The sequence below is a fragment of the Lagenorhynchus albirostris genome, chromosome 3 (genome assembly GCF_949774975.1).
Source record: "Lagenorhynchus albirostris chromosome 3, mLagAlb1.1, whole genome shotgun sequence".
In the NCBI taxonomy this organism is placed as follows: Eukaryota; Metazoa; Chordata; class Mammalia; order Artiodactyla; family Delphinidae; genus Lagenorhynchus; species Lagenorhynchus albirostris.
Genome location: NC_083097.1, coordinates 91398738 through 91424702, shown reverse-complemented (window position 1 = coordinate 91424702; position 25965 = coordinate 91398738). Strand labels below are relative to the sequence as shown.

General features: G+C 47.9%; 1 protein-coding gene across 2 annotated transcripts in view; it reads right to left on the bottom strand.

The window, feature by feature from the left end:
- The window catches only part of MCC (MCC regulator of WNT signaling pathway), a 440601-nt gene that overhangs the window by 31246 nt on the left and 383390 nt on the right, over positions 1-25965 (bottom strand). For both annotated transcript variants that reach the window (XM_060143381.1, XM_060143382.1), the window contains 6 exons: positions 25415-25561; positions 24126-24215; positions 22884-23032; positions 18537-18677; positions 15814-15917; positions 12516-12699 (listed from right to left, as the gene is read on the bottom strand). In XM_060143381.1, coding sequence (XP_059999364.1) covers positions 12516-12699; positions 15814-15917; positions 18537-18677; positions 22884-23032; positions 24126-24215; positions 25415-25561 — 815 coding nt within the window. The remainder of the gene's footprint in view (positions 1-12515; positions 12700-15813; positions 15918-18536; positions 18678-22883; positions 23033-24125; positions 24216-25414; positions 25562-25965) is intronic.

Here is a 25965-nt window from a genome sequence, read left to right as displayed (position 1 = left end):
GGCTTGGTGCTCCAGACGGTTGTAGACTGTCCCCACTGGCTCAGAATGAAGCCCACTGTACCCAGTTCTCAAGCACTTGAGGCCAGCATGCACCTACGGCGGTTTCTCTGGACCCACCTACACTTGACGTAGCCCTTATGGAACTGGCTTTGGAAAGATGGCAGAAAAACAAGCAGGGACCCGTTTAACTCTCATCCCAATAGTGCAGGTCGGCATTATCATCTCCGTCGTTACAGATTTGGAAACGGAGGTTCTGAGTCATTAAGTAGCTTGCCTGGTCACGAGGACGGAAACTGGTGCAGCTCGACTTGGGCCGCAGTCTCCCCATTCCACAGCCCTGTCTCCCCAAGATTCCTGTTGTTGGAAGCTGTGCCAGGAGCAGGGACTGGTATCCATAGGCTGTTGGCTGCCCTGAGGCCAGGCCTGCCCTCCTCAGCTCACACTGGAACAGGGCTAACAGGCCAAGACCCCAACACAGCAGATGCATCTCCTCCCCGTAACCTCGATGTGACCAAGGGCCATTCCACTCTTGTACGTGACACGTTAACAAGAAGTCGAGGCTTCCGGGAAGAGAAGGGTGAGAAGAGATGGTAGGCCGTGCACACAAGGAAGAGAACTTCCTAGGGCCTGGGGTGGTCTTCAGGTCAGAGAACTCCTGCCAGGACTGGAGGTCCCCTACCATCCTTCACCCCCCAACCCCCATCAGAACAGGTGGGACGTTCCTTAGAGATGAAGGGAGCAAGACGAGTCTGACCAACACACAACACCTTTTCAGAGGCTGTGACGGCTAGTTACACGTGTCAGCTGGGCTAGGCTACGGTGCCTAGCTGCTTGGCCGAACGCCCCTCTTAGATGTCGCTGTAAAGGTATTTTTCACATGTGATTGACATTTAAATCAGTAGACTGAGTAAAGCAGATTACCCTCCGTAGTGTAGGTGGGTCTCATCCAATGAGTTGAGGCCTTAAAAGAAGAGATGGAAATCCCCTAAGGAAGAAGAAATTCTGCCTCCAGACCGCCTTTGAATTCAAGCCTGCAACATCACCCCTTCCTGGGGTCTCCAGCCTGCCTGCCCTGTAGATTTAGGACTTGCCAGCCCCCATCATCAAATGAGCTAATTCGTTAAAATCAGTCAATCAGGGCTTCCCTGGTGGCGCAGTGGTTGGGAATCTGCCTGCCAATGCAGGGGACACGGGTTCGAGCCCTGGTCTGGGAAGATCCCACATGCCGCGGAGCAACTAGCCCCGTGAGCCACAACTACTGAGCTTGCGCGTCTGGAGCCTGTGCTCCGCAACGGGAGAGGCCGCGACAGTGAGAGGCACGCGCACTGCGATGAAGAGTGGCCCCTGCTCGCCGCAACTAGAGAAAGCCCTCACACAGAAACGAAGACCCAACACAGTCAAAAATAAATAAATTAATAAATTAAAAATTAGAAAAAAAAATCAGTCAATCAATCAGCCTCTCCATCCATCCACACACACACCTGTTGATTCCGCTTCTCTGGGGAACCTGAATACAGCGGTGCTGCCTTTACCTGGGACCCGAGCATCTTATACGCTTTGTAGATTTAGAGGTAGCACGACTCAAACTCTCTGTGCCTAGTTCCTTATCTTTAAAATGAAAGTTATACAGTACATACTTCCTAAGGTTGTGGTGAGGATTAAATGAGGTAAACCGAAAGTGTCTGGAATAGTGCCCAGCACTCAGTAAATATAGCCATCATTCATTCATTCAAGAAATATTGGGGTACTTACTGTGGGTCACTTTTCTAGGCCCTAGAAAAATCTCTGTCTTCATGGAACTCATATTCTGACAGGGGAGACAAGTAAAACAGACAGCACATCAGACAGGGAGAAGTACCAGGGAGAAAAATGATGCAGTTATGGGGATCACAAAGAGGGGGTGGGGTGATTCTTGCAAACAGAGTTCGAGGAGTAGACGTGAAGAAGGTGAGAAAGGGAGCTATGTGGGTATCTGGAGGAACAGGGAGGCAAGCAGACGATACAGCAAATGCAAAGGCCCTAAGGCAGCAAGGCCGGCTGGCTAGCAAGAATAAGACTGTGGCTGAATGGGGGTCAGCCAGGGGAGAGGGAGGAGAGCTGGTCAGACAGGAGGGTGTGTATGTGGGGGGCAGGGTGCCACATCACATAGGGTCTCATAAGGGCTGTGTCTTTTTCTCTAGAATTAGAAGCCACTGGAGGGTTTGTAATAGAGGAGTGACATGATCTGCCTTCCATTTTAACAGGATCCCTCTGGCTGCTGTACTAGGAGAGATGCAGGGAGGCAAGGGCAGAGGCAGGAGACCTTTTGGGGGCTACTGCAACAAGCTTGGGGGAGACGGTGGAAGCTGAGAAGGCAGGAAGTAGGTTAAAAACTACTCATCATCAATGTTATGTGTTCTCAAGCTGTATTTTAAAAAGGACGAGATGGGACAAGCAGCAATACCCTCCAGTTGGAACACTTCCGGTGCAACTGCATAAAGAAACAAAGCAGCCCAAGAAAAGCATAAAGGAGCAACCGGTACCGCCAGCAGAGGGCGCTGAGGAGCCAGTGGGGGCTTCTGAGGATGACAGCTGCCCAACAAGAGGGATTCATCCTAGGGAGGAAACAGGGTCCCTCCCTCAGGATCTCAGCCTTCTTCGGTAAAGACCTATTTTGCAAACAGCTCGGTGACAGGCATGCCTTACACAAAACCATTCAACAGGACTCGGAGCTTGCCTTCATGGACTGTCAACACAACGTGGAGGGACAGATGCCTAAGTGTCCACACATGAGCCACAAAATCAGAGCGAACTGAAGCTCTGGCCCTGTTCACGGAGCATTGCACGGGGCTGAGTGGGGAGATGTGCTCCCAGCCATGACGTGTTTAGACAGCGCGCTGCTGGGAAATAGCAACACTGCTCTTCCAGTGAGTGGGGAGGAGCTTCAGGTAGGAGATCCTTTCCCGTGAAGCTGGGACCCAGCAAGAGAGGCTCACTTTACAACTGTAGTTCTTCTTTTCATTAAAAGTCGCTTTGGAAAATTTTAAATATAGAGAAAACGCAGAGCTAAACCAATATCTGGGTGACCTTTTTGTCATATTTTCTTTGAAATGCTTTTTTAGAAATATAACATACTTGAACCACCCTTTGATTCCTGTCACTTAAAAAAGAAATTTCATGCAAATCAAAACTACAGTGAGGTACCACCTCATGCCGGTCAGAATGGCCACCATTAAAAAGTCTACAAATAACAAATGCTGGAGAGGGTGTGGAGAAAAGGGAACCCTCCTATGCTGTCGGTGGGAATCTAATTTGGTATAGCCACTATGGAAAACAGTATGGAGGTTTCTCAAAAAATCAAAAATAGAATTACCATATGATCCAGCAGTCCCACTCCTGGGTATATATCCAGACAAAACTATAATTCAGGGCTTCCCTGGTGGCGCAGTGGTTGAGAGTCCGCCTGCCGATGTAGGGGACACAGGTTCGTGCCCTGGTCCGGGAAGATCCCACATGCCGCAGAGCAGCTAGGCCCGTGAGCCATGGCCGCTGAGCCTGCGCATCCGGAGCCTGTGCTCCGCAACGGGAGAGGCCACAACAGTGAGAGGCCCACGTACCGCAAAAAAAAAACAACAAAAAAACCCCCAAAAAACCTGTAATTCAAAAAGACACATGCATCCCTATGTTCACAGCAGCACTGTTTACAATAGCCAAGACATGGAAACAACCTAAATGTCCATCAACAGATGAATGGATAAAGATATGGTATCTATATACAATGGAATATTTTTCAGCCATAAAAAAGAACGAAATAATGCCAGTTGCAGCAACATGGATGCAACTAGAGTTTATCATACTAAGTGAAGGAAGCCAGAAAGAGAAAGACAGATACCATATGATATCACTTGTATGTGGAATCTAAATTATGGCACGAATGAACCTATCTATGAAACAGAAACAGAACCAGGGACATGGAGAACAGACTGGTGATTGCCAAGGGGGAGGAGACTGGGAGAGGGATGGAGTGGGAGTTTGGGATTAGCAGATGCAAACTGGTATATATAGAATGGATAAACAACAAGGCGCTACTGTATAGCACAGTAAACCATATTCAATATCCTGTGATAAACCATAATGGAAAAGAATATGAAAAAGAATGTATATATATGTATAACTGAGTCACTTTGCTGTAGAGCAGTAATTAACACAACACTGTAAATCAACTATACTTCAATAAAAAATTTAACAAAAATTTCAAAACTTTAAGGACAGTAGAAGCTAGAGTTCTTTAATTATTCTGCAGGCCCTGAAAGGATAATATGTTGGCATATTTTCCATTTAGCGGGACTGGTATTCCCCAGTGGTTGTCAAAGAGCAGTCGAGGGGCTGACCACGGCAGCATCCCCTGGGAACTTGTTAGGAATGCATGTTCCCAGGCCCCACTACCCAGACTCACAGAGTTGGGAACTCGGGGGTGGGGGGGTGGGGCCAGCCATCCGTTTTAATGCATTCTCCCACTGATTCTGAGGCACAGCCTGGTTTGAGAACAACTGGTCCACCCCACAGGATAACTGGGTATTTGCAAAGTAGCCTGTAAAGTAACGGCACCCCATCACAAATTCTCTAGGGAGAGCCACCATGCTCTTGGGCTGACCTGGTGGGTACCAGTGATTCTGAGCAGGTCTCTGACATCAGGCAGACCTGAGTAAATATTCTTCCTCTGCCAATGCCTAGCGTTATGGCCCAGAGTAAATCACCCAACCTTTCTGGGCTGTGACAAAGTGGGGATACTAACAGTTGCCATGTCACCAGGCTACGGAAATGAGACAATGGGTCCTGAAGCCGGCAGCCCACACACAGCACTTGCTCTGGGCGGGGAGGAAGCACAGCTGTGCCAGTGGTCCCGAGACACCCAACATCAGGTTCAGGGCCTCCCTCCAGGGATGTCAGCCACCTAGCAGGTCCTGCAGAAAACCACCCATCTGCGGGGGAAGCAGAGCAGCAAGTGTTGACCGGACTTGCAAACCCCCAGAACTGCCTGGGAGACACCAACATGCGGGGGGAGGGCAGAGGCTGCCAGGCTTTGGGGGGTCCTGGAACCCTCTAGGGCCTGGCACCCGATCCCAGGCCAGGTGGGGAAGGCTTTTGTTTCACCATCCCTGCTGTGGGTATAGTTTTAAGAAAGGAAGAAAAAGAAAAAAGGACAAAAGATCTCCCTCCACTGATTTTACCCCTGTGGGAAGCTCAGAGCTGTAAAGTGCTTTTCCAGGGGAAAGTTTAATTTCAAGGTAAGCACCTAGACCCGCTGCCCCTCTCCAGCTTCCCTCTCTCCCTTCCAGGACACCAGCAGGGAACAGATCAGGCGAGGTTAATTACAATTCTGCTTTGTGCTCTTAATGGACCACCGCGGAATATGATTATGACAATGGTAAGGGGAGGGGAAGCCGCGGCCTTTTCTCCGGCCTCCTGCAGACAAAGGCGCTGTCGGTCTCCCGAGGGCCTGCCGCCAGCTGCCGACTGCCGGGCTGGGGTTAAGTCATCCATTAACTCTCCCGGCTCGGAATGCCGGGTGAGCTCAGTTGTCAAGGGGGAATAAATCACTTTCCCAGTGGGCCGAGTTACTCCTCCTCTCCAGGGTGAGAGGGATTGCGGGGAGGGCTGCAGAGGAAGCAAACCCCAGCTGGTCCCAGGATTCTGGGGCCGCACATTTTTGCCTTCTCCCCCGGTTTTTCGAGGAGCTGGGCCAGGTTGCGAGGGTTTCTCCTTCCTTACCATGATGCTCTCTGCTTGAGCTCCCCTCGGCTGGCTCTGCTCTGCGTCCATTAGTCGCCAGCTGCCAGCTGATCTGTCTGCTCACCGCACACAAGCGCACGCCGGCCAGCCTGGGGCAGCCCACCCTCCTGCCTGCCCTGTTCACAGTGGGACGCGGATACAGCAGTTTATTTAAGCAGCCGTCCATTTCAAATGTCCTCTCTTCTGTCCCTCTCCACCATGTCCCAGCCCTGTCCTGAAGACAACTCCCCATCCTGCTTTTAGAAGAAAAATCCTTTTTTTTTTTTCAGCTTCCTCATCTTGTCTCAGCAGAAAGAGAAAAGAACATATTATTTCTTTTGCCTTGAAAACCAGAGGCGGATTTTTCCTGGAGTTTTTATCAATGTCTTACCTGGCCCCAGTTAGGATCTCATTTACACCAAGGAGGAGCTCACTTTCAGAAGGAAAGGGCCACTAGGGGGCCTTCTGTTGGCCGAGCATTTTGAATTTATTTGAAGGAGGGGGTCAGGCCAGTGACATTCGACCCCACTCCTATAAGCAGAAGCTTGGGCCTTGTCAGCTGCCTGAATTTTGCAGTGTTGCGCTGGGTATCCCCCCCATGCCCCCCTACCTCTTTTTTCTGACAATTCTCTGTCACACAGGACTAAAAGTACTCAACACAATCCAAACCTCTTAGGTCTGAACGCTCTCAAAGGATTATCAGAATTCGCAAGGAGAAGCGGTTTGGGGAGGAAAAATTATCTAAAAAAATACAGTTGACTCTTGAACACCATGAGCTTGAACTGTGCAGGTCATTTATACGTGGGTTTTTAAAAATAAATACAGTACTATGTTTATGATGGGGGCCGGGGGAGTCCGTGGTGGTCCTGGAACGAATCCCCGGTGGATACCCAGGGGATGACTACATGGGTAGGGGAAATCTTCTGCCAGATAACTGAAGTCCTCAAAAACTGCCTGGTTCCAGAAACTCAGCTGACCGTGGAAGGCAAAATGAGAGACACATTTAGGAGATGGATTCTTTATATGGTCTTTATATGGTGCCGTTACGATGGGGTTGGGAACCAGGCATCTCTAAAACAAATTTTAAACTGCTCCTGAGTTGGTTGCCAATAACACACCAAGATAGACACCATCTAGACCTGACACCTATACCGCTGCTAACAATTTCTCTGACATTAAAAACATTAAACATTTTACAGTCGGCACTCCCTATCTAAGAATTCCGCATCTGCGGATTCAACCAACCGCGGGTGGAAAATCTTTGGGGGAAAAAAAAAATCCAGAAAGTTCTAAAGAGCAAAACTTGAACTTGCTATGTGCAGGCAACTATTTACATAGCATTTACATTACCTTAGGTATTTTAAGTAACCTACAGATGATTTAAAATATATGAGAGGATGTTTGTAGGTTCCAATGCAAATATTACAATGTTTTATATAAGGGACACTTGAGCATCCTCAGATTTTGGTATCCACAGGGGTCCTAGAACCAATCGCCCAAGAATACTGAGGGGTGACTGTAAATGATTTTCATCACTCATAATTAAGAGGTACAGAGTAAAATATTAAGGGTACGTTTTTGCCTAGAGATTGGCCAAATTAAAAAAATGTATACTACCCAGTTTCAGCAAGGGTGTGGAGGAAGAGGTCCTCACACGCTGGCTGGATCATGTATGGAAGGGCTCTTTGACATTTGAAACAACAGTCACTTTTGAGTCAGCACATTCTGCTTCTGCTTCTGTGGGAATTGGTCCCACAGAAACTGCACGAGGGGGGCAGGTATAAGGACAAGGATGGTGACTGCAGCAGTGTTTTAATAGTAAAAAACTGGATACAAACATCCCAACAAGAGGAAGCTGTCTAAATACACGACGAACTGCCATCCAATGGGAGACTGGGCACTACTGAAAAGAACGACACACGTGGAAAGATGCCTAAACATATAATACTAAGGGGAAAAAGCAAGTTTCGAGAGAGTCCACCTAAATAGGAGCCTTATTGGGTTAAAATGAGATGGAGTCACATTTTTAAAGATGCCATGTGTTGGTCTGCTGACGACACACCCTCCACCTTCTTCTGGGACCTACCCCTTCTCTCTGCCCACGTCCTGCAAGAACTGTCGTGGCCACGGATGACTGACTGGGTAGGCACTTGAGCCCAACTGGGCGAGATGTTCCTTCCCAGGATTTTCTTACTTGACACCAGAGAAACCAGTCAGCCTGGTATACTAAAGCAGGTGGTGTGCTGGTTTTCTGTCATCTGGGGAGCAGCCTGTAGCAGGGAAGAGGTGAAAGCCGTGTGTGGAGGCCAGACTGGCCAGGTGTGGCCTGGCCCAGCTGTGCCCAGGTGGCCGGTTCTCCTCTGCCCGGGCTCACTGTAGCCCTCTGCCCAGGTACGCGGCTCCTCTGTGGGAGACCTGATATCCTTCCACCAAGACCCCCTTTTAAGCTATTTGAGTATGTTTCTGTCATTGGCAACCAAAGGTCTAGGTCATAAAAAATGGACACTTAAATCTGTGAGGATACGCTCCAAACTGTGTGCAGTGTCCTTTCCAGGGAGGGTCCTAGCACAGGGAATTTTATGTCATGCTTGGATTTTAACTGTTCAGTTTATTTTTACAATGAGCATATAATTCTTTTGAGATCAGCAAGTTAGGTCCTAAAAAAAGAAAAGCAAAAGCATTTCAGGTCTCTATCTAGTTCCCACAGAACCTAAATGATAAGTGACGAGGACATTTTCGCAGGAGGCCTGAGCACCATGCTATGCTGTCATGTGGAGAACTGTGTCTGAGCTGGGCTTCAGAATTTACCAGCACCTCTAAGCATTAATCCCAAGGACTTTGGATGGACTCTCCTGGTGCTTGGATGGGGAAAGCACCTCTGGTTTTCAGAGGGAAGTAAAGACGCCTATTACGACAGGCAGACCTAATCTGACTCTCGTGCCCGGAAGCTTGCTGGTGGTGGGGCACAGACCTGTCCTAACTGGATGGCTGTTTCAGTCCCATTTACCCTTTCAATGGACGTGCTTCCACGGTCCTCAGCCTTTCTTTCCGTCTCAGTGAAACTTCATCTTAATCTTAAGACTGACTTAGAGGGTGAGGGCTGGGAGCCCCACCACTCTCCATTCCAATTTGGGGATCATGCCCCAGTGTGAGTGGTCAGCCAGGCGGGACCCCGGCTCCCTGGATGTTCCCAGAGCTCACTGCAAGGCTGCAGTCGCCAGTCTCACAGCCTCAACCCGATCCACACCTGATGGCAGGACAAAAGGGACTCCAGCCTCCATGAGGACAGACTTGCTGCGGCTTACTCTGTCTTGGCCCCTCGTCCTTTCGTAGATTTAGATCGATGACTGTGCTTCCACCCGGTGAGCTGAAACTGTGATGCTTGACCAAAAGGGTGGGCTTGACTGAGAATTCCTATTCCCACTTCCCATCAATTTAGTCCACTTGCCTCTCTGTCGTGCTACACTGATAAAGCTATCCAGGCAACCCACATTACCTAGTTACTCTGCCCATTAAGATAATTACAATTTCTGATGCGGCCATGGCTGTATTTTTGCAAAAAAAAATGAAACGTTTCAAAACTGAAACAGCAGCATCCCTGGGCTCCAGACTGCAGAGTCAACTGATGGGCTGCCTAATGGGCTGCCTACCGTTTTTATTCTCCTTGCTGGTAACTGCCCCTCAGCTGTTCCCTTCTGAAACCACGACCTTGCTGTTACCGGGGGCTGCCCTGTGCTGCCAGAAAGGCGTCTGGAGGCCTGGTACTCAGCATTCCCTTCCTGAGACCTGGAGGAACAGCGGGCTGACTCTCTGGTTAGAATTCTGCCAGCTGGCTACAGGGGGAGGGGAGGCGACTGATGAGACACAGAAAGCCACCAACTCAGAAAGCCTCTTGTCTTTCTTTCTTCCATAATCTTGACATGTGGGAATGGCTGAGTGGAATGGCAAGAGTTACAAACAAAATTAATTATTATAATTATGAAAGCATCTGGTGGTCTGGGACATTTTTTCTGAGCCACGCTGAACGTAAGCAGTCTGGCTGTATCAGGTCCCAAGAACGTGTGTTGCCACGTGAATGCCTGTAACCCCCTCTCTGAGCTGCTCTGATTTGGGTGGGAGTATGAAAGGGAACTTTTAAGGAGAATTGAGTAAAATCTGAGCTAAAGGTCTCTGTACTTTGATGCAAAGATCCATTGAAGACTGAATTTAGTTCAAGAGCCATTCTTCAGTGAGGTCATCCTTGCAAACTGAAACTATGTTCTGAGTTTATGTCAACCTACTGAAGTACATTACCTAAAATGAAGCTTCTCTAAGAAGCCTGTCTCAAAAATCAAGGCTCATCTCTACATTAAAATATTTCTAAGAAATATTCACAATCAGGGTCTCCACTGAATAGCTGGTGAGAAAACATTCCCGCTCCTGACTGGCTCTAAATGTGTCTCTGATTTAGATTAAAACAACAAAATTATTTTGCAGGTGGGGAGGGATGAGCAAAAGATCTGTAACACACCCCTTATAAGCCACTGAAATGGTACACAGTTCCTGTCAACCCAAGTCTTGTGTTCACTAATGCAACAGAACAGTATCATTGACAACATGAGAACTACATTTTTATGCTAAATGAAGGTGGAAATTATAGATTATACACATTGGGAAAAGTCATTAAGAAGAGCATCTGCTTTCTGTGTTTAAACAGAAGAATCTGGTTTTAAGAAAAAAATAAATTATAATCTGTGCTACTCTGAATAAGACAATTGTTGCTGCAGTCCAGAGGAAATAAGTCCCTTGTGTTTGTGGGCACCTGGCCAAGTACGTTACTGGGAATGTCCCCTTTCCTGAGGCACCAGGTCAAGGACAGTTAAATCTGCACTTAGGCAGATGGTTGGGTCCTACCAGTGGGAAAGACAGATGGGACCATTAAGTTTCTCTCAGGTACCGAAAAAAACATCAGTATCTCTCCTTTTACTCTTAAGATTGAATCCACCCTCATGTGGCTTTGGTCACTTGACCTGCAAGCAGACACTGTTGTTTTTTTTTTAAATCATGAGATCCAACCTGGCCTAGTGAAAAGAATAATATGCTTGGTGCCAAAGTCCTGGGCTCGGGTTCTGATTTCCCTCTTATCTATCAGCCTTATTTAGGCAAGTCACTCTCTCTCACCTCTGAGCCTACCCTAGGTTTTCTCACCTATACCAATGGGGTAAGTTACCCTTCCTGCCTTTTGTGATTTGGTTATCACATGACAATCTCTAACAAAGTACTTTCTAGACAGAACTGGGATATAAAGGGAAGGCATTCTATTTGCAGCAACAGGGATGGACCTAGAGATTATCACACTAAGTGAAGTCAGACAGAGAAAGACAAATATATGATATCACTAATATGTGGAATCTAAAATATGATACAAATGAATTTATTTATGAAACAGAAATGGACTCATAGACATAGAAAACAAACTTATGCTTATCAAAGGGGAAAGGGGGTGGGCTGGGATAAATTAGGATTTTGGGATTAGCATATACAAACTACTATATACAAAACAGATAAATGACAAGGTCCTCCTGTATAGCACAGGGAACTATATTCAGTATCTTGTAATAAACTATAATGGAAAAGAATCTGAAAACAAAATATCCATATATATATATCCATATGTATCCATATAACCAAATACACATATCCATGTATCTCTATATCTCTATGAATCACTATGCTGTACACCAGCAACTAACACAACATTGTAAATCAACTATAATTTTACAGAAAGAAAGAAAAAGGGAAGGCATTCATGTTTTTAGGAGTTTTGGTGGCAAGAAATAAGAAGGTCATTAGAAAAAATTTCATTCTGACCCTCTACCCACATCCAATAGAATCCAATGGCTTCCGCAAATTATGCTTAGCAAGGCGTTCACTGCTTTCCTCCCCATCTTTTTTTTTTTTTTTTTTTTGCGGTATGCGGGCCTCTCACCGTTGTGGCCTCTCCCGTTGCGGAGCACAGGCTCCAGACGTGCAGGCTCAGTGGCCATGGCTCACGGGCCCAGCCGCTCTACGGCATGTGGGATCCTCCCGGACCGGGGCACGAACCCGTGTCCCCTGCATTGGCAGGCAGACTCTCAACCACTGCGCCACCAGGGAAGCCCCTCCCCATCTTTTTCAAGTACCCACTTCAGTTTTCTAGATCCACAGATATTGAACTTGAACCCAGGTTCATGACTAAGTGTCTGCCAAGCACACGCTATGATTATGCATCACTCTACAAGGCAAAGAGGTGAGAGAAGGGAAGTCTGTTGCCTGAGGGGGGGTTACAAAGGACAGAGGCACAAGAGGAAGGAAGAGAATGGAGCCTGGAAATAGGATGCGGTCTGGGTCTTGGGTGCTTAAGGACCATTTGCAGCACATGGGCCTTCTTCACCGCCCCAAATACTTCTTGAAAATCGAGGACTATAACGAAATGGAAGGTAGAACCAAAAGGGGAAAGTACACCGGACAGAAAGGTAGGTTTGGGTTCCACCTCCTTGAGCAAATCACCCCTTCTCTCTGGGCGGCATTTCCCACACTGGTGAAGTGAGAGGGCGCTTTCCAGCTCTCCCATTCTGATTCCCGGGAGCAGGCTGCAAGCTGGGGTCGGGGGTGGGGGGGCGGTTAGAATTCTGTCTTCCAGTAAGCCTCACAGTCCTTAAGAGCTGAGTCACTGCACGTCAAGCCTAGCGAGCGGACTACCCGTGGGCACACATCCAGCTCGCGGCAGAAAGGCCGAGAATTACCTGGTATGGCTGTTAGAAGACAGGCTCTCCCAAGGCTGCACGCTGCAACCGGCCACAGCAAAGGCTCCCCCGCAGCTGCCGTCCAGCTTCATGAGCAGGGCCTTGGCGGCGTTCTCGGCTGTCTTCCGGCAGTCGTGAGCTCGCTTGAGCATCTGAGTGATGTTTTCATCCCCTGACGGGTCTCCTGCATGGCAGAGAAGCCAATGGGTTAATCAGCGCTGGTCCAGAGGAGTGAGTCTGGACAATCAGTAGCCAGTTACTCGGGGGGGAGATGGCGCAGTAGAGAGGAGTCCAGCGGTGAATGCCAGTGAAGAGACGCGCGTCCTGGGCCTGGCTCTTCACCGAGAAACTGCACCGAGGAAGGCATCTTCTCTGCTCTGGCCTCCACGGTCCTCCCCGACAAATGAGGGGCTGGCCAGTAGGAGCTCTGTGGTCTGTTTCCAGCTCTAACCTATGATTTTCTAATTCCCCAGGCTCCTCGCTGCTCCCCGCGTCCAGCCCCAAGTCTCCTGTGTGGCCCTTCTCCCCTGCGCTGGTCGGTACTTCCCTGTGAATGAGGCCAGGGAGAAACTGAGGCCAAACCTTACGACCTCTCCACAAGTCTGCAGCTTTGCTGAGAGCTTCGTGTAGGCACGAGACACAAAACTAATGGTTAAAACGAGACCTTGAGACTGGCTCTGACTGTCCTCTATGGACGCGATCCCTGACCTTTCTCTCTGAGCTAGGCCATGGCCAGGGGCGAGCTCCCCTGCCTCCAGAGGCCAGGAAACTGGGCTGGAGCAAGACGTCAGGGTCGTGGCCACCACCACAGAGCCAGACAGGGAATTCCCTGCCCAAGACAGTCACTTTCTTGTTGTGTTTTCAAAAACCATGCTGGCCAAATAAGTCATTCGTTTGTTACCTCTACAGCCCAGGCCCATGATCTTCCAAGTGTGTATATATGAAAGCTTATGTCAAAGCCTAAGATACAGAACTGGCAAATGTGGAACTGGTTGAAGTGGGCAGGGGTGGGGGGCATACACTCAGCTTCTCCACCCTCCACGCCCACCACTGACGCCTAGAGAAACTCCTCCAGCTTCCCAGGCCCAGTTCGAAAAGCACTGGTCTAAATCATCTAGAATGAACACCTGTGCAGTCAACAAGAAACGAAGAAAAAACCCACAAAAACTGACACTGTGGGTAAATGTTACAACTAGTACTTGCTTCCCTGTGCAACTACATGGCACGTTAGGGCAGGCTGACAGGTCAGCAGCCATTGTCAGCAGAATGGAAGAGTGAGATTTAATAGGGAGCTGCTAAAAAGTCAATCAACGCTCTGCTTTACAAAGGAGGGGGAGGAAACGTGGGTGTCCGTGTCCCACAGGCTAAGATTCCCTGGACCTCCCTCTGGCCACTTCTCTGACAACTTTCATACTTTTTTCTCCTTCCACAAATAAGATATTTTACGTATGTCGCACCAACTGACTGCTCTCTGAATTCTGAAGAGGCGTGTTACTGACTGCCCCATTTTATAAACAGACCCATGAGCTACCCAGGATTATGTTAATACAAGGCATTTTATTATTGATTTTAAATATTTAAAATGCAGATTTATTTAAGTCCTTTCAGCTCCTACCAAGTAACTGTGCTGAGTAGGTACAAGCCTCATAAAAGGTACCTTTCAAGGATGGAACCGTTTAGGACATTCCTCTGATACAAACTGGAAATAAGATGATTGATTTTTTCCTTTAATTGATCATTTTCCTTAATACTTACATTAAAAAAAACCCAAAAAAACCTGACAGCAGGCCAAGATCATTTTAGAATCTGTTTAAGAGGAGGACTAAAGTTTTATGGTTTGGTTAAAAGACCCTGAAAAATGAGGTTCCTAATGGAAATGCTGGCAGAGTTTCTACTTCTGGGCTGGGATGGTAATCCTATTAAAAAAAAAAAAAAAGAAAACCCAGAAATCCCAGAGAGGGGGGTGGAGGATGGTCACCCGTACAAATGGAGGCCTGCTTCCTCGCTGGGTGACTTGGATATGAAGCAGGAAATTAATACCCAGGATACTTCATTCCCTTCAGACTTGCTTCAGATTCCTGTCTGTGTCAAAACTGAAGGAGGAAAAATAGGTGAATGTTCAGTGCAAAAGCTAGAGCCCAGGCAGGGAGCAAGGAGCTGGCAAGGAGGAGAGGGATGCATTCTGGAGGTACCCCGACGGCGACCTTCTCTGCAAGGCGTGTCCTGGAAGGACTAGCTCTAACGTGGGCTCCCAGCCCGCAAGGAAAAGCCAGTCCGTGACAGGTGGCCTGGTCCCCAGCCTGCCCACGCCACCCACCTTTGACTCTGGAGTGGTCTGGTCTGTTTTTTGTTCACCTGCCATGCCTTCTCGGGAGAAGCTGCTGTTATCAGGTGTAGGCTGAGGGAGTTTGCAGGCCTCAGCATCAGAGATGGCCACCTCTGTCCCTGGAGCTTTCTTTCCTCCCGAACACTATTTCCACTGCCACTGTCCTCATGTCATCTCAATGCCCAGAGCCATAGTCACTGGTGAAGTTTTGGCAAACGATGGTAACTAGGATGCCACACTCGTGTCTTTTTCAGTTCATAGCCCTTCTAGTTACTCAACAGTGAGGGTCAGCAGTGGGAAGCGGTGTGGATCTGGAGGGAGGAATCACGCCAACAGGACGTGTGATCCCTGGGGTGAGGGAGAGGCAGGGCTTCGAGGTGGGCTGGCAACACCTCTGCTCTCCCACAGGGGCAGGCCGGGGCTCCCAGGGCTCCCAGGGCTCGCATTCGGTGAGGCTGACAAGAGCAAGGTATGAAACGTTCCTCTGATTCCCACGACACCTGGAGACCAGGTAGGGGGAACCCACGCTTCCAACCTACTCAAAGGAACAAACCTGGAGAAAAAGCACAGCCGACAAAAGCAGCCACAAGAGGCAAAGGCCTTGCGGGCAGCCAAGGGACCCTCAACAACCAGTATCAGAGAGAGGCTGCGGGAAAGCTGGTCCCTTTCATCGTGAACCTGGGCCTCCCACTCCATCTGGTTCTACTGCCAGCCAGGGAGAGTACGTTTCCTGAGAGGGTTTGTTTGTTTTAACTTGTCTGTAATGCTGTTTCCACTCCAGTTCTTGCTGCATTCAACATAAACAATTTACTCACTCAGTCATGAGGAAAAAATGAAAAACACACTTGACAAGGGAATTTCATGTTGTCGGGAGGCATGCCAATGCCAACAGCCGAGATGGGGGCAGGAGAGCAAGAGAGGCGGGGGGGTGAGGAGGAAGGAAGGGGACGGAGGGACTCCGGCCACACTTACCAGGAGACGACCCCACACCAGCCGCACGGAACTGCCCCAGGATGAGGCTCTGCTCGCTCTCAGCCAGGGCCAGGAGGAGTTCATAGGCTTCGATGCACTGCTCACTGAAACAGAAGCACACGGCATCCTCAACTCAGCCAGAGGATGGCGAGCCTCTCCAATGCAGCGCCGTGCCCGGGGTGGGAAGCAGCTCGGGACCTGGCTCTCAGCCTCGCCGTCCATGTCAGCAAGGAAATACCCAGGGATACTCCTGGCCAGAGCCAGGGTCTTGCTCTGTTATTGGCCCCCTCCCCTGCCCCTGTTTTTTTTTTTTTTTTTAAAAAAACTTTAAACAAGGATTTAGAAAATTACAAGAGAAGCCATAAAGATGAGGGAGGCAAGTCTGCTGGCCCTTTGATGATCAGCTCGAAGGGAAAGGTAATACGTTCCTGACAGCCAGCCTCCGAGATGCTCTCCAATCGCCCTGATCTCTACACACTGCTATCCACAGCCTTTGCATAATAATCCCCTTCCACGTTGTTGCAGGGTTGGTCTGTGTGACTAAGGCAGAAGTCATGGGATGTCATGTCCGAGGTTAGGTTATTAAAAAACACGGTGATTTCCATCCTGGTCTCTCTCTCTCCTCCCTTCACTTTCCCTCTTGGATCATCCTCTATAGAGGAGGCCAGCTGCCATGCCTTGAAGACACTTGAGCAGCCCTATGGAGAGGCCCATGTGGTTAGGAACTAAGGCGCCCAGCCAACAGCCAGTGATGGACTGAGGACCCTACCCAAAGCTTCTTTGAAGCAGATCTGCCAGCCCCAGTTAAGGTTTCAGCTGATGCAGCTCTGGCTGACAGCTTGACCAGAACCTCGTAACAGACCCTGAGCCAGAACTACCTAGACAAGTCATTCCCAGATTCCCGACCCTAGAAACTGTGATGTAATAAACAGTCATACAATAATAGGTAATTCATACAGCACCCTAGAAAGGGGACTATTCTGACCCAGACCCACCTATTCAATAGAATGGCCACTAGCCACATGTGGATATTTAAATTAAAAAGAATTTAAGGTAAATAAAATGAAAAATTCATTTCCTCCGTTGCAACAGCCACATTTCATATGTGTAACAGCCATGTGCGGCTAGCAGTTACCATATTGGATAGCACAGAGAACAGTTCTATCATCACAGAAAGTTCTATTAGATGTTTGTACAACTGTTTCATGTAACACTCACAAAACCTCTGACAAGAGTGTGAGAATGGATTTCTAAGAGGAAGAACATTAGTCTCTCTTTGGGTGCACCAGGTAGAGGATCAAAGAGCGACCTCTTGAGAGCCACTGCTGCCTGTGACCCCACATGGACCCACGTCTGTACTGGATGGAGCGTGTGCCTAATGCCTCAGTCATCCTGGCCAGATGCCTGCAGTAGTGAAATTCACCCCCCCAAGCAAAGAACTGATTAGCTTCTCCAAGCTGAGCAGGGGAAATGTTGCTTTACACAACACTTATTAGCCAACAGACTGTTTTTTATTGTCTTTCAAGTTCCTTTACTAAGAGATAAGGAAGAGGGCCCAATGACTGCCTCTGGGTACTGGCAGCTCCTCCTCTCAAGGGCAGTTAGTTGGTCTTTCAAGTTAGAGACGCTGGGACATTGTTTCTTCTGTACAGATGAAAGGCAGACTGCCGGTGCAGAAAGGCCTGTTTCAAGAGTTGTCATAGACGATTATCTGTTTGCTTTGCTGTGTCTGTCAACTAGTAGGATTGCTTTCTTGCTTTGGTCTCCTATATTTAGGTTCGATATTGTTTTTTGAAGAAGCAATGTTTCTGAAAACAATACTGACCTTTGTAAAGGATGCCAAGAGTAGGATACAATCGCTACTCTGGGACTTCGGTAAATATGCCTAAGTGGTGACACGAATGAATCTATGAAAACAATAGAGCATAGTTTCGTAGCTTTTCCCAAGCAGTAATTTAAAAATAGATAAATTCCAAAGCCAATGAAGCTGAAAAAAAGAGTGGTACATTCATACACCACTTGCTCATCAATGAATGAATCACATTCATTTCAACTGGTTTGTTTTTATGGGAAAAAACTGGCAGCACGCCTGAAGAGCCATGAAAATATTCATACCCTTTGACCTATAATTCCTGCTTCGGGGATTTTATCTTGAGGAAAATACTCACAAGAATGAAGGCTTTTGTTTTAAATTATTCACCATCGAATTATTTTCAATATCAAGAGTCTGCAAAAGTCTAAATGTCTTTTAGAGAAATGTGTAATAACACCATATGAACTTGATGTAGGGGATACAGCCAGTCAAAATAAATGGAGACTTTTAAGCTTTTAAGACTTTTAAGCAACAAAACTGTAACAAACTGAAGAAAGAGAGTGCCCCAGATTTACAACAATGTAAAATATATATGAATATGAATAAAGACTGGGAAAAAAAGATTAGAAAGAACAAGACTTGAACATGTAACACAAAACTTGATGTTCTGAGGGATACTACTCGAATGAAATAATATTTAAGTTGACCATGTGAACAGAAACATACCTGTTTACTAATACCACACTCATTACCCTTATTTTCTTAATTGCTGCCACCAGGGTGCTAATTGATTTTCAATATATAGCACACTAGCATTTGCTGGTTATGTTGTCTACTTTCATGCAGAAGCTTGCTATGCATGTATTTCTAAATTAAAGTGGCTACTCGCCTGCCCCGCCCCACTTCCTACCTGTACTGCAGGGCCAGCCTCAGCGCGGTGGCATTGGATTCGTATTTCCCCACCAACATGCTCATTCTCTCAGCATTGCTCTTGCATTCTTCCAGGGTTATGGTCAGAAGGTCATTTTGGGATTTGAGGTGTTCGATACGGCTACAAAGGAAGGAAAATCACGTTCACAATTTTACACCAGGACTACAATGAATTTGCCAAGATTTCAGCCATTGACTCTAGATTCCGGCCAAAATGCACATTGGATGTGAGCTCGTCAGATGTTTTAGTAAATGCAACTGATGAGAAGTAATGAAGGAAGAAGCTCAAAGCTGAAGAATCACTAAATTCTGTGTGGATGAGAAATAAAAAATAAACTCCCGGTTATTTCCTAGCCAGCCACAGATGAGCCATTTGCTAGGTACTGCACTAGGCTCTGTAGATACACCAAGGAAAGGAACCGACCGCGTGACCTCAGGCCCTCATGAGAGTTACAACTGGTATGCTTCGATGAACCACCGTCCACAGGGACAAATGAAATCACAGTAATAGCTACCATTTGTTGAGCCCTTGATCAGTAACTCTCCCAACAGCCCTCTGAACTAAGTATTATTATCCCCATTTCTCAGAGGCAGCACGGAAAGGGTAATTAATCCTTGGGATTTGAACCAGGCAGTTTGACCCCAGATCCTTGACTCAGAACACTCACTATGGGGCAGGAGCAAAAGATGAATCAGTGAATGAACAAGAAACTGCACTTAAGGGGCCTTTGAATGGGAACTGTGGATCGTGTCCAAAGCTCCTTCCAGCTTGGACAGACCCCTAACTGCTAACTACTGGTAGGATAAGTGGTGGGAACTTTAAGTTTTATAGGAATCAGAACTGTACGTTCAGGGCAAAAGTTCATGGCAAAGTCAGAAAGCAAATCAGAAGAAGGTAAGCCTTCAGCCTCTCCATTTTCTGTCCCACGACAATGATGACCTGAATGCAATGATTCATTTCCCATGGGACATGCCCATCTGTAGCACTCTGACCACCAAGTCTTAAAGAGACACAGGGTTTCACACACACAAAATGTTAAGGGGCTTGGAAGTCATTTGCCTTGAGGATAAATCTTAGGGGCACATATCTTAGAGCAGATTATGGAGACACTCGCCAATGCAGGACATGTCCCGTGAGTGTACAGCTAAGACCGCTGTGTGGCTCTGGCAACAACAAGGTCAGTTCAACATAAGGTGTTACAAGGACACAGTTTTCTGTCCTTGTTCACATTCAGATTTCTTCAAACAGTCCCCACTCTCTCGTTTACTTCTCAACTTGCTCCAGTTACATTCAGTCCCTACGGATTAGATGAAACTGTTTACTCAGCTCACAGACCTCCGTGTGGTCAATTCTATCTTACAGGCCTTCTCAGGCAGTACCCCTGTAATCGGGTTTGGCTTCCTTCTTGAAACGTTCTCCTTTACCTGGGTCATGAGAGGTGTCTACTGGTTTTCCTCCTACCCGAAAGGTCATCTCTTCTGTCTCTTTTGCTGACTCCCTCTTCTCTATAAAATCTGTGAGGGTCGATGTTCCCTCAGGACTCCATCCTGGGCCCCTTCTTCTATCCACACTCTCCCCCTGGGGTGATTTCATCCAGTGCCACAACTTTAACAGGCACTTATATTCCCATGGCTCCCAGATTTCTTCAGTCCAGACCTCTCTCCTGAGTGCCCGTCTCACATATCCAGGGTTTCACATGGACACCTCCAATTTAACATTCCCAAAGGGGACTCTCGATTTTCCTCAAACCTTATCTTCCTCCATCTTCTCCATCTCAGTAAATGCCACCACCGTGTACCCAACACCACCAGTAAGACACCTGAGACTCTCCTCTGAGACCATCCCTTTTTCTTACATCTGTGGGTTTTTACCACCAAACATATACTGACCCCTTCACATCACCACCACCTGGGCCATGCTGGTCCACTGCTCAGCCTCCACTCCTGCCCACCTCCTTCCATTCTTCACACCTGAGTGAACTTTCAAAATTTAAATCAAATCTGTTCTTCTCCTACGTAAAACCCTTTAACAACTTCCAATGACACTTAAAGAGTAAACTTTGTCCATGGCCTCGAAATCTGTATCTCACCCAGCCCTGCCTATTCTGCCACCTTATCTCATGGAACTCCTCCTTTCACTCATTCTATTTCAGTTCCATGGGCATTTGGGCAATTCTAACTTCATGCCAACCACTTCCCAGCCTTGAACTTGGTAAGCTGGCCCGTAAGTCTCCTCCTAGTTTGTCATATGGCTGTTCCTTTTTCCCCTGAAAATCTCAGTTGACGTGTCCCCCCTTCAGAGATGCCTTCCCTGGCTGCCTACTAAAATCAAGCCTTCCTGTTATTCTGTCACAGTGTCCTATTTATGGGGAGCTTTCTTACGCCCTTATTTATTTGTCTGCTTTTTGTCTAGCTCCCTTAACAGGATATAGCTCCATGAAAGCAGGGATCTTGTCTGTTTTACTTTCTTTTGCATCCAAATAGTCCAGCATATAGTAAGTGCTTAACATGGATTTGTTAAATGAGAAAACACACTTTTGAGTAGACGTGACACCCACCCCTGCCCCCCACCCCACAAATACAAGTTAAAGGCTGTAATATTTTTGGAGGGTAACAGGACTCCAACTCTGAGATAGGTAGTTAAATAACAGACACCAGAACATACTGGTAGATTATTTACAAGAATTCCCATGTTCTAGCCGCAGCTGTGATAATATAGAGAACAACGGAGGTGAGGTAGGGGGGCAGGGGTCGATCAGCTGGGCTATTTAACAGCTCTGGACTTGAGGCAAGTCATTCAAAGTCAAAGCCTTTGTTTTCTCATTTGCGAAATGGGACTATTCTGCCCTCCCAAGTTGAGGGTTAAGAGGCTGTCAGTGGGGGAGCCTTTTGTAAGCTGTTAAACTCCATGATAACGTGAGCTACAAGCACTAAATAGTTCCCCCTTCTTTGGTCTCTCCTAGGTGCATATAATTGAAGAGAAAGGAACCTCCCCTCAAATTCAACGACAAAGCAGGCTTGTTAAATCCCAGGATCTGTAGAGAGGAGATCCTCATTACATAGAGGGCCCCTGAAGGCATCTGACTTCATTAAACTGCAAAGGGCATATCTGATCCAATTTTTAAGCACTCCTCTGCCTGTGATACCGAGAGGGCTGCTTCTTCACTGCTACAAGGCAATCATCAGGATTGTCACTCTTAAGTATTTTGGATTTAATAAGGAAACCATTTAATTTCAAGATTTAAAATGACCTAGATAGCCATATTTCCTTGGTTCTCAAGTGCTATATTAAACAGCTTCAAATCAGGGAGGACTAAAAGGATAATTCAATTTATTCAGGTTTGCCATACACCAGGGGAATGGCATCCACATTTCTGACTGGTTAGCTCGTAAACCTTTCCAATTCTGACTGTGCTCTCCCACTGAAGATTGCTAGGTCAGGGCACCCACAGCACACTTGGATGCCATCGCTAGTCCACTCTGCCACCGCGGAGCCAATTTCTGAGTAGTTGCCGTGGCTTGCCCCTGGTCCTTCTCTTTTGCTTTTTTAGCAGCTCTCTTTCATTGCCGGGACAACACACAAGCCAGTCTTTGCCAAGAGGCAGGGGGACAAACTCAAACCACCTCTGGCATAAGATTTAGGAAGAACCCATAAAACTGGGTACACACAGTGGAATTATTCTAAGCAGGATAGTTAGAACTACTTAGATAAGCAGAACTAAGTAGGACAGGATGTAGGGATGGGGGGATGTGCACATTTGCAAAAAGCATAAATAAAATTAGGCAACCCTCAGTTCGAGCAGGGAGGATTAGACCAGCATGCCTGCTCCATCGCAGGAGCCCCTTCATCAGACTGCTTCTGCTGGCTCCAGGCACCCCTGGGTGCTGAGTCCACATCCTAGAGCTGCTCTCTGTGGTTCTCAGCAGCTCAGGCTGCAAGCTTGGGAGCCATCTTGCCATCCTGACCTACTTGTCATTCCTTATGGACTGCTCCCGGGACATGCTCCTTAATTTGCTAGGGCCACTGCAAAATGAAAAGGCGGGGCCCCTGCTTCATAAATTATTAAGAACTTAAAACAGTGACAGCAGAGCAGGAAAGCAAGTGTGGGGTCCTTTTAAGCACGAGGCCCTGTGCATTTGATGACAGGTCACACAATGCCCACGAAGCCAGCCCTCCTGTGATGAACAGGATGGTGGAAACTCCCCACCCACCAGCCTGACAGCATCACTCTATGTCACAACACATAAGCCAACCTGAGTTGGTCTTTGGGAAGGGAAAGGAGTTGCCCCCAGTGCCACCATCCAAATATGCAGAATTTCTCCTTACCTATTCAACCGTTCTGTTTCCACCTCAAACTCCCTAATTTTGCTTTCCGAGATGGCAGATCCATGCGAGTAGAGTGTCTGGAAGATCTCTTGGATGTTGGAGCAGTCCTGAAGAGAGTGGGCCAGGTGCTCTGCCACACTGCTGGATACCTGTACAGATGAGCATTAATCCCCCTCTGGACAGCGTCACTTCAGGGACGCTGGTCCCCAGGCATGCTTTGCACGCAAAACAATTTAAAGCCGATGTTCCTTGAGAAACAGGCACCAGGAGATAGCTACCCTGATCTTCCTCCGTTTGTATAATATCATCCTAGTATAAAAAGCTAACTACTGTGAAACAGTACATAAAACAGTGTCAAAATGCAAGCGGCATCTTCTAAGCTGCATCCTGGGCAGCAGGCATGTGGGATCATGAGTGTTTAGAGACCTAAAATTTTGGATATTAAACAGAGGCTGAACATCCTTCTCCCTTCCGAAACCCCCTGCCACTCCCAGACTCGTCTCCGGCTGTTGTAGTTAAGGGGAGCGTCCACTCCTTTATGTTCATAATTTGGCTTTGGCATGGAATCTGGGTGCACGCAATTTCTGCCCAGCACAAAACTCTAAACTAGGGCCTTAAGAGTGCTGTTCAGGTTTTCCCCACCCCTGAGGACCAAATAAGGTGGATTTCCCAGCCTTACCCCAGAATTCTAAAGGACATCCCCAGGGAACTGAAATTCCCTTTTCACCATTTATCAGCTTACAGCCCCACGGGGTTCAGGGCTCTACAAATGAAAACTCTAGTACCGAGCTGGAAGCTTCTGGTCTGTCACAGCATCGGCCACACTTCAAAGGCAGCAATCCTGCTCACTGGAGAGCACCTTCCCTTTCAAGAGGGATGCGCGAATGGTAAAGTTCTCTTAGAGCTTCCTGATTCACTCCATCTCTGGGGAAGCAGGGTGATATAAAGCAGATACTTTAAGACTTTCATCTACATTGCCAGTAACCAGACCTAAATCATTTCTTTCTGAATGGTTTCAGCTAGAGAAAAAAAAAAAAAATCTCCCTTAAAGCTGAAGAGGTGGTTCACCACGTGCAAACCACTATACGTTTTCATTGGATCCTTTGGAAGGAAATCAGGTATGATTTCTTATTATAACTAACTGGTTTACTGGGGGTGAACTTTGGAAGTTCTTCTATCATGGATAAACCACTGTGTAGCTTTACTGGGTACTTTGTTGCCTTGCTTCTCATGAACACTCACCCCTATGCTGCTGATTTCTGAGCCCAGGACCGGCCGATCAGACGATGAAGATTCGGACCTGGTCTTTGATAGCTTCACTCTCTCAGCAATCTTAGAAAACAAAACAAAACATTTTCAAAACACAACACGTAACTCCCCATATACACTGTTGAGACTCTGTTTATACGGAGCTACTCTTTAATTGCGGCAACTCAACGGATTCATCAAGTCTTAAAAACGACTCGCTTGTCCAGTTTTTCTGCTTAACTCACCGTTTTTCAACCTTAGCACTTTTGACATTTTGGGTTGGATATTCTTTGCTGTAGGGACTGTTCTGTGCATTGTGGGGTGTTCAGCAGCATCTGTGGCTTCTGGCCATAAGATGCCAGTAGCACTCCAGCTATGACCATCAAAAAGGTGTCCAGACATGGCCAAATATCCCCTGGGGGACAAAAATCCCTTCTGGTTGAGAAACACTGGTTTGACTTGACTTAATAAACTTGATGGTTGAGAACCAACCTTCTTGCAGAGACTGCTAGGGCTACCAGGGAGAGGACGTGTATCATTCGAACAGTCTCTCTGGGGCAGACTCAACTTAGGAGTGGGGCGGGGGGGGGGCTGTGGCTGGGAACGGAGGGGCTACTTCTCACAGCTGCCAGGGCCTGCCCGTCACAATCTATTTTTCTGCTGGCAGGGCTGTCAGTCCCGTGAGCGGGGAGATCATTGGTTCATTACTCAGGGTCCCCTCCTGGGCTGAACCTTGATCCTCGAGAGCAGCTCTCCGCCCACCCCTTCGCACTGCAGAGCCTGACAAAACATCTCACTCTCTACAACGACCTGTCAGCTGTGACATGCTCCAGCTGGCTGATTAATGAGAGCTGGTGTCCAGCCTGTAGCCGAGAGAGACTTAAAACATTAGTGGGGGGGCTTCCCTGGTGGCGCAGTGGTTGAGAGTCCGCCTGCAGATGCAGGGGACACGGGTTCGTGCCCCGGTCCGGGAAGATCCCACATGCCGCGGAGCGGCTGGGCCCGTGAGCCATGGCCGCTGAGCCTGCGCATCTGAAGCCTGTGCTCTGCAACGGGAGAGGCCACAACAGTGAGAGGCCTGCGCACCACAAAAAAAAAAACAAAAAAACAAACCATTAGTGGGTTATCTCTCCCTGCAGCTCCAGCACAGGAGGCCTGTGCGGGACCCCAGGAAGCCCCTGGGGGCCAGCTGAGCTAACTCCATGCCTGCACAGCGGCCCTGCTCCACGGAGGCTGGGGCAGCCAGATAACAGGAGGTGTCCCTGCCGTCCCCGGGAGCTCACCTTGGCGATGGGGATGTCATTGCTGCTGCTGCTTGTGCTTAGCTCTCCGGTGCTGGGGTTAACAGGGCGATTGGCGGAAGTGAGGCGGCCAGGGCTGGAGGGCCCTGTGGCCTGCACGCTCTGCAGTCTAGTTTGAAGCTCTCGAACCTGAAAAAAGAACACCTTCAGATACAGCGGGTGGGTTCCCCGGCCAAAGAGGAGAACAGCCAGATTGGCGGAGGGGAGGGCAGAGCTTTCATTTACGTTAAGAAACCGGCTTCCCTGAAAAGCTAAGTCGGTTGAGTCCACATAGAATGCACTGCTGTTCTTAACTAGTCCGCCACGTGCTGGCCAAGTATATCTGTTCTTCAAACGTACGAAGGGAACACGTTTCCTGAGGCACTGGAAGCTTCCAGCAGAAGTAGAATGACCATCTTTGAGGGATGTCTATTCATTCAGCCTCGTGTGCCTGACACACATGGGCACAAGGGACAGAACCCAGGATGAAATCTGTACTTGTGTGGACCTCGGAGCTCAGCGGAGAGAGACAATTTCAACACAAGCGCACCCGC